This window comes from Sciurus carolinensis, chromosome 5 (assembly GCF_902686445.1).
Source record: "Sciurus carolinensis chromosome 5, mSciCar1.2, whole genome shotgun sequence".
NCBI classification, from domain to species: Eukaryota; Metazoa; Chordata; class Mammalia; order Rodentia; family Sciuridae; genus Sciurus; species Sciurus carolinensis.
This window is the reverse complement of record NC_062217.1, coordinates 110,241,099-110,252,854: the sequence shown is the minus strand read 5'-3', so window position 1 is coordinate 110,252,854 and position 11,756 is coordinate 110,241,099. Positions and strand designations below refer to the sequence as shown.

The 11,756-nt window shown below is 38.6% G+C and overlaps 1 protein-coding gene across 1 annotated transcript; it reads right to left on the bottom strand.

Moving 5' to 3' along the window:
* Positions 1 to 9,910: 9,910 nt before the first annotated feature.
* LOC124985713 (sperm motility kinase 2B-like) lies at positions 9,911 to 11,401 on the bottom strand. Its single transcript, XM_047554357.1, has one exon. It carries the CDS (start codon positions 11,399 to 11,401, stop codon positions 9,911 to 9,913), a length of 1,491 nt encoding a protein of 496 aa, XP_047410313.1.
* Positions 11,402 to 11,756: the final 355 nt, after the last annotated feature.

Sequence of the window (11,756 nt, the reverse complement as noted above, 5' to 3'; positions counted from 1 at the left end):
TTTTTGTATGCGATTTGCTAAAATTTTGTTTAGAATTTTTGCGTTGATGTTCATTAAGGATATTGGTCTGAAATTTTCTTTCCTCGATGTGTCTCTGTCTGGTTTAGGAATCAGGGTAATATTGGCTTCATAGAATGAGTTTACAATTTTTTTTTTTTTTGAAATTTGGAAGGTTGTCCTTGGAGAACTCAATGCTGTAAATGGGTTTCAAAGCAATTCAGTTAATAGTTTCAGCTTGGCCCCAGGTGAGCTCAACGAGTATCTCGGTATTTTGCCACTCTACAGTCTCTTTTAATCTCTACTAATACTTTTCCTCTTGTCTACTTTTTCTGACAGATTTTTCCAGACTTCTTTTTGCAAGCTTATGCATGGCATCTCTATTTTCATCATTTCAACTTCTCTTGTTTTCAATTTTGATTTCAAACTGCATGTATTTGGGTTTATTTTTTTATCCAATTTTTCCATTTTTCTTTTTATTAGATTAAGTTGAATTATATGTAAATGATTACTGATATATTAGAATTTAAACATACCATGTTTTGCCTATTTCTTTCTTGTCTTTTTATCTTCCCTTTTGAATCTTCTTTTGGATTGAGTGATTTTTCATTTACTTTCTTTAACATCTGGGATATTTTATACATATTTATTCTAGTCTTAGGTCTCACACTAGATATTATGATACAAATTCTTAGCATATCAAAGATGGTTATAAATTCATGATTTTACTTCTCAAACATTCCAAGGATCTCTGACCATTTTAACATGATGGTACTTCTATTAGCATTTGTTATAATGTAGGTTTGCCAGAGAAAAGTTCTCTAACCTTTGCTAGTCAGAAATTGTCCTTATTTATTTTTATTTTTGAAGAATAAGTTCCCTGGATATAGTGTGAACATTTTAAATTCCTCCTTAGCATGTTAACAATGTTATACCTCAATTCTCGCACTCACTGTGCCTGATAACTACACATTTTTATCACAAAAAAGGTCTACACAATCTGATTTGTTTGCTTTTGACTGCTTTTAAGATTTTCTCCCTGAGTTTTTTTTAGCAATTTGAATATGATGTGCTTAAATGTAGTTTTCTTTCTGTTTCTTTGTAGTTTTCTTGGAGTTTTCAGAACCTATTAGATCCATGAGCTCATGTCTTTAATATATTTTAAAAATTTCCTGGCAATTACTCTTCAAGCTTCTTTTCTTCACTCATTTTTTTTCTCCCTGTCTTCTGGAGTGCCAATTTTACTTATATAATATGATTTGATATTGATTTAGGATGCTTTGTTAATTTTTTTCACTCATTTTTGTCTTTAAGTTTCAATTTCAATAATTCTACTGGCTATGTTAAATTCTCCCATCCCTTCCTATGTATCTAGTCTATCATAGATAGACTGGCAAATCCATTTGATGGATTCTTCATTTTTAATATATTTTCTCTTAGTAACTTTCTATTTTGCTTTTTAAAAAATGATTGTATAGTGGAGGAGGGTGAGCAAAGGGAGGTTGGATTTGATCAGTGTACAGTGCATCCTTGTATTGAAATATCAGGCTGAATCCCATTAATATAATTCATATGTTGATCAAAAATAAGACTCATATATTATTTTTGAAATCTTCTATCATTTAAATGTTTGGTACACATATTTGTGATAGTTGTTTTACAGTTCCTGTCTTACAGTTCCATCATCCGTGCTGTCTTTAGGTTTATTTCTACTATCTTTCATCATTTTTAACCAGAGTTCACATTTTCTTGCTTTCATATGTATCTCATATCTTTCGATTTTGTGTGAGACTCTAGACAAAATGAGCAGAGCCAGTAGTTGATAGCATTTACTTCTGAAGTAAGGTGCAGTCCTTTGGCCAGGCCACTGGCATAGGGGGCTGAACGAGTCCTCTTTAGATCCACTGGTTCTGGGTTTTGCCCCAGTTTTAATTTAGTTCAGTGTGCTAGTGTCTTTGGGTAGTTTGAAGGTGGGGTCAGGACTTTCCCTTCTGATAGACTTGGGATGTCAGTTCTTGTGAAACTCTGAAGATCTCTTTGTTACACAGCCCAGACTGGGCATTTTCTGCCCCACATCTTGTCTGTGGTCCTTTGGGTTGCTTGGAAACATCTTTTCTCTTCGTCCTTCCTTCAGTGTCTCTGGAGATTTCCCTCTCTCATCTGCATTCACTCTTTGAACTGTGGCTGTCTTGCATCTGGGGAGGGTTCAGTGCACTTGGAGAGATGGGGGATAGTTTTTCTGCTTTGCCCCTAGTCTTTAGAAGCTACTTCCTTCTTCTCAGGCTGGGGAAGGCCCAGTCTGCCCCCGCAGGGTATTTCTCTCAGCAATCACATCCTGCATTCAACACCTACTCCATGTGTTTATTGAATTTCACAGGCTAAGATCCATTCCTTGGCTTGGCTGAGCTCAGTTACTCTGATCCATCACAGTAGCACAGGATCTATGAAAGAGTCTTCTTCCTCTAGTCGATTCTTTAGGGATGATAGGAACTGTGAGTCTTGTCTTTTCTAGCCTGTCATCTTTCTAGGACTTATTTTATTTATGTTATTTTTTAAAATCATGCTTGAATCCAATTTTGTAGCTTGTTTGTTTTCATTGTCAGTGAAAGCAATAGTTTCTTGAAATATTTTGTACCCTAAGCAGATGCAAATATTTCCATGTCTCTTTGAACTGTATCCCACAAGTATCAACATGTAGAACTTTAAGTTTTGTGTAGATCATTGGGATTAAGGTTTAAAATTTCCAACCAAATTATTTCTCATTGTTGATTTTTGACTTAATTGTATTTTAGTAAAATAATGTAGCCTATATGGTGTTTTAGTTTTCAAATTTATTGAGATTTACTTTATGACCTTGTACATATTCAATTTTTATAAAACTCTACTGAATACTTTAAAAGAGTACTGGTTCTATTTCTCAGATGCAGGATTTTTTCTCTCTTTACTAATTATCCATTTGCTTCTGGGCTGGATTCATTTTTCATTTATTTTTTATATTAATGACTGCTTTATTTTCAAGAAATGAAATGAATCAGTTCATTTTCATATTTATTTGTCTTTATTTCATAATTTCTAGTTCTGATTTATTTGGCATTATGTCCCAATTTACTCTATTTTAATAGTACTTGTGATACTTTTATTTCATCTGCAGCCAATTTGCATTTAAATTATTGATTTTTGCCTGCTTCCCAGCACTAGTGAAGATGGATAGCATATCTTCACATGTTTAGGTAGGCGTATTTTATGGGAGATTTGTGGGTTTCTTCTAGTTTTCCTCCCTCCTCTTTTCTTTGCATTCTCCCTGTCTCAGGGGCTTGTCCCCATCTCCCCACTACCAAACCACGGGATCAGTAGCAAGGTTTTAAAATGTGTTGTACCGCTGCACCAATGGGTATTAGAGATATTACAGATCTAGAAATACAACAGTAGTGGCTTCACTTATTCTAGCTCACAAGGTTGTGTCTGTGTCCTTCAGAAGTCTCCTATTTTTATTTAAATTGATTTCTGGCTCTTTTCAGGTGCTGGGAAGTCCTCTTTGGTATTCTGCATTTTGGTAATGAGTTTGACTTTGCTTTCCATCTCCGAAGTGGTTCTTGGCCTTGGTTACTGAGAAGCCAAACTCCCACCAGCTACGGCCTCTCTCTCTGGACAATGAGACCCTTTGATTTGCTCCAACCTCTCCCACCTCTTAACTGTATTCTCTATTTGTTCAATTTCTAATTGCTTTGAGTCAAGCAATGCCATTTGTGTTTTCCCTTTTTAGTAGTTTTCTATTTTCATTACTAATATTACCGTTATCATTTCTTTGTAACTCTTGCCTTGGAGGGACTCACTGTTCCTTTGGGATGTTGGATACTTGCCTAATGTCTCAACATTGGTGTGTAAACACTATTATTGAATGCTGCAGATACACTATTTGACTCTTATTGTGTTCCAAAGCTAGCATATTTTTCTTAGTTTAAATAAACTGAAAGGATTTGTTGATTCTATAATATTGGCTTCTCAGATGATGGAACTGTGGCTAGTATTAGGAAAGAGACCAGAGCTATCAGTTTTCATTTTCATTTATGTTGAAATTTCTTTTGTTGGTTTTCCCCATTATTCTCTAAACATTATGCGGCCTAAAGCCTTTTGAAAAGAAATAGTGAAGGTCTTTGTACACATAAAAAGTCTGTTCTTTTATACAAATTTATTTCCAGAATGGGCTAAGTGTAATTTTCTGCTACTAAGAGTAAAATAGCCAATTCTTTGGGAAAATTGTTTTTGTAAAAATTTATTTCCTTCCCAGACGTTGGCTTTCAGCCTGAGAAAAACAGAGAATCTTTTTTTTTTTTTTTTTTTTTTAATTTTCTTTCTTTACACAGGGTGGGACTTTCCCTTTTTTCCTTTGCACCACTTAGCAAATTTGTAAAGGTGGATTAGTAATTTAGTGTTTTCAAAAGGTGTTTAGACCACTGCCCAGGATACTAATGAAGCATCTCCGGCTTGCAGGGAGAGGTTTACTGTCTTCAGTGTTATTTCCTAAAGCCCTCAGAAGCCCATCCAGAAAAAGGATGTATATTCCTTCTGTAGTCCTGTGTCAGTGAGTCCTTTAGCTACAACTTGCTACTGACTAACTTCCTAGGTCAAGTTTTTTTTTTTTTCATATTTGGGAAAGTGGCTGCCTTGGACTTTCACTTGAAAAAGACTAAGGAGCCTGCATGCAACTCAGTTTGTTCCCTGATGGTCTGAACAGATTCCTGTCATTAGACTCATCTGAAGGGAGGGAGACAAGAACTGTGTTTCCATTCTTCAGTGTCTTGGGTAAGGTGTCCTGTGACCAAATGCTTAAATTAAGCATACAAGTCAGTGGTAATTTGACAATTCTGAGTGAGTGATCCTTGAAGCCCATTTGTTGCTGCGGTTCCATAACAGTCCCATTTCATATGCTGAAATCATTCTTAGGCAAATCATATTTAGACCTTGCAGTGGAAAGCTATGGAAATTCTACTTTATGATGACCCTTAAAAAACTCAACCCATATAGCAGAAAGGATGATTGTTTCCCCTTTAAATCTGTGCTTTTCATAATGACATAATTAAACATTGAGAGGAACTTGGATATTATTGCATTATATTTTCTTGCATGAATACAAAACACATGTATTTCTTCATGCTTACAGAAAGGTGTGAGGGAAGACTGAAATGCCTTTTACAAATAGATACAAAACCAAAATTCATTTCTTAGAATTTGCTTCTCATATTTACCATTTTGAAAGCCACCACCATAATAGTGCCATTGAAAAATTATGAAAGAATAATATGAACAAACAATAGGAATGACTAGCATTCTTTATTATTAATATACAGTCAAATGTTTATTAAATTCTCTTTTGTGTTTAAACTAGAACAAATGGTTTTTTAAAAAACTTAATTCCTTCAAACAAAGGTTTTCAGGTTTTCTATTGTGTTGGCAATTAATATGCCAGTGTCACTAAATGAGTTTCTCCAAATCCCTGAGGTTCTCAGAAGCCTCTGACAAAGGATTGTCCCGATTGCTCCTGTTCTGGTACGATAAGAAACTGACACAAATAGTACAAAGCAGTGCTAAGGATACCCGCCTTTCCTGCTGACTGATGGATCTAGGGAGACAATGAGCCTCCCTAGAAGAATCCATTAATAAATGACCACATTGGCTTTACAGAGATAATTTGACATGGATTTCAAAATCAGCTAAAATTAAAAGGATCAAATGGTCTCATTTTATAGCCCAAGTTCAAATAATTTTTTATTGATGCTAAGATCATTAATTGTGAATAGTCAGTAGACACAGGTAAATATAGAGTAACATCCTCATTATAGGATGTTACTCTTAAATATGAATATATGTTGGTGAGTAGGAGAATAATTCTATTTTTGATAAAAAAAATGATTTGGGATGTTTGGAGCTGAGGCAAGAGGATGAATACGTGAAATTATTTCACTGTCAATAGTAACTAATAGAGGTCCAGAGAATAGGCTTATGATTATATGAACATGAATTGACCCTACAGAACATGGTAATTCCATCACAAAGGACTTCAAGCTCCTAGAAGGTGTTCTGGTTTGTTTGAAAAAATAGATTCAGTAGAAAAATCTTTCTTCTAACATGCTTGACTCATATCATGAGCATTGTGTTAAAATATTTTACCTCATTTCATTGCCTTAATCAGATAAAGATTTTTGTTCCATATTTCCTTCAAGTTAATTATTAGTATAAGAACATCCTGTTTAGAGCATTAACTCTCTTGCCTCCTTGGTCATTATAAATTTACCCTGTTCTGTGATACTCCTTCTCTGAACTTGCAAATGACTGACTGCATAAGATTTTTCAGCAAGTGTTCTTTTTTTTTAGATATCAGAAGTTTAGAATTGAAAGGGAGGTTTAGGGATCATGAAGCACACTATATTTAATTCATTTGTGAATAAATAAGGATTAAGGATATGAACAACATGTCTAAGGGTATAAAACCTGGCAAGTGATACTGATGAGTTTTTTTTTTTTCTTTCTTTTTTTTTACAAAAATTTGTATGAATCTCAATCAAGTATGGGCCAATCCTGGTTGAGATAAAATAATTTTTAGACAAGTTCATTCTGATGGCAATTTTGTTTAGTTTCCCTAGATCTTTTCCTATTTTGTCTTTCATGTATCCTCTTCTGTTCTTTTTTTCTTTTTGTCCTATAAAATTATTCTTTTGTGCCCTTTTACCTGTATGTGAAACATGAAATGTAGATCTAGATTGTTTGGGTATAAATATTGGCTGTGTCATTTACTAGCTGTGTGACCTAAGGCAAATTAACAGACCTCTCTCTGCCTGTTTCTTCTTGTGAAAAAGGGAGATGACGACAGATATGAAGATTATACAGAATACTGCATATGAAATAGTACAGATGTTGTTTATGGTAGATAATAGGCAGTGATAACTGTGATAACTGCTTTTATTCTTATTATCATTTTCAAGTTAGCACCCTACGGACACCTTAAATTTTTACATTCTATGTCAGGCCTGTATCTTCTACATCTCCAAATTTGGTTGATGGCAACATTATCTACATGTAGGAGTCAGTAGTGATTTCTGATTTTTTTCAATCCTCTGTTGTGATCCAGTAACAACTTATTGAACAAATATTTTTTAACTTAAGCTTCTAAATGTCTGTTAAATCTGTCCTTACCTCTCCAAGTGTATTTCTATTGCTTCACCAGGGTCCCCATTGGTTCTTTAAAACAATTTTAGAAAATCACTTTAAAATTTTTACAAATATGGAATATAAATGAAAACTTATCTGTTCCAAAAATAGATTGTCCTAATAAATCACACAACCATCAGTTAAAGATGTCTGACTTTTCTATTAATAAAATAATGTGAATATTTATCACATATATTTACAAATAACCACAGATAAAATTGTGACCATGGTTTGTGTGAAAAAAAATCAAATATAAGGTTTTGAATCTATTTTAGTATCTTCATGATGCTATAACAAAATGCCTGAGGCTAGGTAAGTTATAAGAACATAATTCCATTTCTTACAGTTCTGGAGGTCAGAAAATCTATAATCAAGGTGCCAGCAGATTTTATGTCTGACGAGGACTTCTGAGCTTCCAAGGTGTTGCCTTATTCCTGCATCCTCACATGGAAGAATGGTGAATACTGTATTCTCACATGGTAGGAAGCAAAAGGGCAAAAAAGGCCTGGCAGTTCTCTGCAGCCTGTTTTATGAACATTGATCCCATTCATTAGGTTGGATCCCTTATGACTTAATCACTTTTCAAATAGCCCCTCTGAATACTGTTGCATTGGGGATTATGTTTCAACGTAAATTTTGGAGAGGACACTTTCGAACCATTCTCTTTAATGTCACTCCATCTTGAACTTTCAGGGAACTAATAATTCAGTTATCTCATATTCCCATGACTCGTGTAAAAAAAAGATCCATGAAGTTCTGAAAAGCCCCTTTCTATATAAAAAACCACTTGGTCAAGAAGATTTTTAAATTCAGTATTGGGGATATCACCCATGATGTAACTGCAAGGTGTTTATTTGAAGAAAAACAAATTTAAAAGTACTTGTTTTATTAGGTTTAATAGCCATCTTTCTAGGAGAAATTGTAGATTTGGTGCCTAAGGAAATTGTGTGGATGAATAAAGGCATATTTCTGGAGGCGACAGATACTCCAGAGCTTGTTGACATGAGGGGTGTAAGCTGATTCTGCATGACCTGTTCATCTCCTGTGGTTCTATTAGCTGAAATGTAGGCAAGAGGTTGGCTCTGGGACTTCACCTATTCAATAATTAGGGGCTTGGCTGCTATGGAAACAGGCTTATTTGTATTTAAGACCTAACTTTTAGGAAAAAATAACTTCTGTTTTTAAATCCAAAAAAATGTGTTTTTGAAGAAGTCTTATTTTTATGGAGATTCAAAATTGATTTCACTGGAGATTCAAGATTGATTTCACTGGATTTTCAAGACCCTTTTGAAAAATGCTGAATGTTATACTAGTGATGGGCAGCACACTGCAGTCTACCAGATGAATGAACTGTTGGAGGATGTGGAGTCACAGATGAACCGATGGACCTGTGGATATTAAGGTGTGGTATCTCTGTTTATATCCCTGTTGGGCTGAAGTGTTTGATCAAAGATTAGATGTGAAGCAAGGAATCCAGGGACCAGTTTGTAAAATTAATAGATATGCTTAGGTACTAGGGATTAAACTGAGATAGCTATTTAGCATGCTTCCTGTGTCTGTTGAATAGTAAGGTAATATGGTGCCTAATATAGAAATTAAGATGAACCTGTCCCATTGAGTATATGTGGGGGTATACGTTATGTATGGGAAAAACTATTTTAGTATTATGACCAGTCTGGATAGTCAGGCTAAAGTAACTATGTGATTACATATGAGAATGTGTTGAGAAAAAGATAGGTCATTGACTAAGTGAAATAAAAAATGTGGTATCAGATGTTCCAGAAAATTTAAAAATATTAAAGCGTTTAGGAACCTGAACTGGTGCTGTCTGAGGTTCTTGTTGAAATAGTTCATTATTGGCCAGATGAGCTTGCTCTTGCTCTTCACTGCTGCTGTGTGTCCTACTTCAATTTACTACTTCCTTCTCTTCCATGGTTAGCATTATGTCACTGCTGATCCAAGTGGAGAGAAGTCATATTAATATGTAGGCTAGAAATTCCAGAATTGCTCCCAAAATTCAACTCTCCTTCACTTTTAGCTCCATTTTATGTATTCTCCTTAAAGTAAATTGCATGGTAGTCATTGGGGTTGTTATAAATTTGTTATCTAGATACAAATTGTTACCTCAGGAAAGTTTTGCAATGGTCATGTGAAAATTGGGAGTAAATTTGTTTCTTCAGACATTTTTAAAATGTGGTTCTGGGAATTAGACCCAGGACATGCTGACACTGAGACACATTGCCAACCCTACTCCTGGTTTCATGAACTATGTCAAGACAACTTCTTGCTAAGTTGTAGAGGCTGGCCTCAAATTTGCGATCATGTTGCCTCAGCATCTCAAGTTACTGGGATTATAGCATGTGCTACTGTGCCCGACTTGGACAATTTTGATATTGCCTAATGAGGACCACTGAGAAGGCAATTTAGGCCTTAGTAGAACTATTACTTATCATTTATTTGCACAGAATTTCTGAAATTAGAAAATTCAAATTATAGCTATTCTTGGTTTTTTTTTTCAATATGTCTGAAACAAATTTATTAGAAACATCTCAGAAGAATAGGAGAAAGGAGAGAGAGGGGCAGGGCAGGTGAAGTGTCCTGGGCAGAACAGTCTCTGGTGTCTTTGGCAGGTGGGAGCAGAGGGGACTCACGCTGGGCGCTGGTTCTGTGTAGCTCAGCTCTCCACTTGCTTGTGGCCACCACTTGCTTATGGGTCCAGCGCATCTCTTTTCTCTGCCATTGGAACAACCGCATTGGTGGCACGTGGCAGGCAGCAGCAGAGTTTTCGTACACAGGTGGAAATCCTCCCAGTCCAGCGCTTCCTGTTGTCTGTGGATGAATCTTGGGAGGAGTTTCTGTGATCTCTTCTGAGCAGCCTAAGTAGCATCCTCCAGCGTTTCGGTAAGTAGGACACAGAGTCCGAGTGGGTGGCTCTGCTGGGAGTGGGGTCCTTTGCAGGCAGGCAGCCGAGAGGAATAGCGGGCAGGCTGGCCCTTCTGGTGACCTCCTGTGCAGGCTGTTTGTCCTCCTTGGGCAGCTGAAGCTCACAGGGCGAGGGGCAGTGGTGAGGAGTAGGCTCACTCTTGCTCCTCCTTGGGAGGCCAGGGAAAGAGGAAAGATGGGTGGCGCGTGGGCGAGGCACAAACCTGGGAAGCACAGGCTTCCTCGGGAGCACGCACCCTACCCCCTGCCTTTTCTGGTGCTGGACAATCAAGTAGGTGGCCATGGGCGCGTCAAACTTTCTCTGGAGCAGTGATAACCAGGTTTGGTATGGATCCAAACCCATGTCCAGCAGGAGCGTCATGATTTCGGGGTCTGGGTGTTTGGGGACTACCTCCCTCCATGGAGGGGGTAAGTCATCCTCACCCTGCTTCAGCCACGGGTGCTGGGAGATTTGCTTGGCCGTGGGTCGTTTCTTGGGCTGCACGGTCAGCATGCGGCTGATGAGCCTTCGGGCTTTGACGGGCACAGAGAGAGGGATGTCGTAGCTTGCCTGGACGATGAGCTTCAGTATCTTCCTGGAGGTGGGTGCCATAAACGGCAGGGTGTGTGTCAACATGAAGTAGAGGATGACCCCCAGGCTCCAGACGTCCACTGGGGGTCCCTCGTACTCTTCCTGCACGATGGTTTCGGGGGCCAAGTATGGGACTGTCCCCCAGAGCCTCCTCACCTTCTGGCCTGCCCGGAACCTGGTGGCGGTGCCAAAGTCGATGAGCTTGATGCGGCCTCTGGCGTCCAGCAGGATGTTCTCTGGCTTCAGGTCCCGGTGCACGATGCCCCTGTCGTGGCAGTAGCCCACGGCACACACTATCTGCCTGAAGACCCTGCGGGCCTCCTCCTCCTGCATGCCACGTGCGACGCGCATCAGCAGCTCTCCCCCACCTGCGTGCTCCATCACCATGTAGATGTGCTTCTCGGTGCCAATGACCTGAAAGAGCTGGGCCACACTGGGGTGCTCCAGGCTCATCAGCACGCTTGGCTCGGAGAGGACCGGGATGTTCTCTGGCACCAGTTCCAGGACTTTCACCGCCACATCTGCCCCCGTGGGGCGATGGCGGGCCAGGGCCACCTGGCCATAGGAGCCACGCCCAATGGCCCTCACGAACTCGTAGTGGTCCGTGAAGGCACACTCACGCCAGGTGCTGGGCCCTGGCGGTGAGGCTGACCTACTCTCACTCTCACTACTCTGGCTAAACATCCTAAGCAGGAACACCACCTAAGGATGCTAGCTTAAAAAAAAATAACAAGCCAAAACAACAAACCCAAATCAAAAACCAAACAAGACAAAACAACAAACCCAAATCAAAGAACCAATATCCCAAGACCACAGTCACCAACCGCCAACCGCCAACCACCAAACGCACTAACTAGCTGGGAGTCCGACAGGTCACCACCAAGAGATTCCTGTACTTGTGGACAAAAGCCCAGTTGCAGCCCACCCTCTTATATACCTGCCCTTTCAAAATGCCTCACAATGGCTCCTTGTGAGGTCAGAGCAAGAAATGGCAGAGTCATGCCTGGCCATGACCCCCAGTGGTCAGCTCCCTTCTGGG

What these genes read in the sequence shown, in the direction of transcription:
- LOC124985713 (XM_047554357.1), bottom strand. Translation starts at nt 11,401, where the DNA reads ATGTTTAGCCAGAGTAGTGAGAGTGAGAGTAGGTCAGCCTCACCGCCA.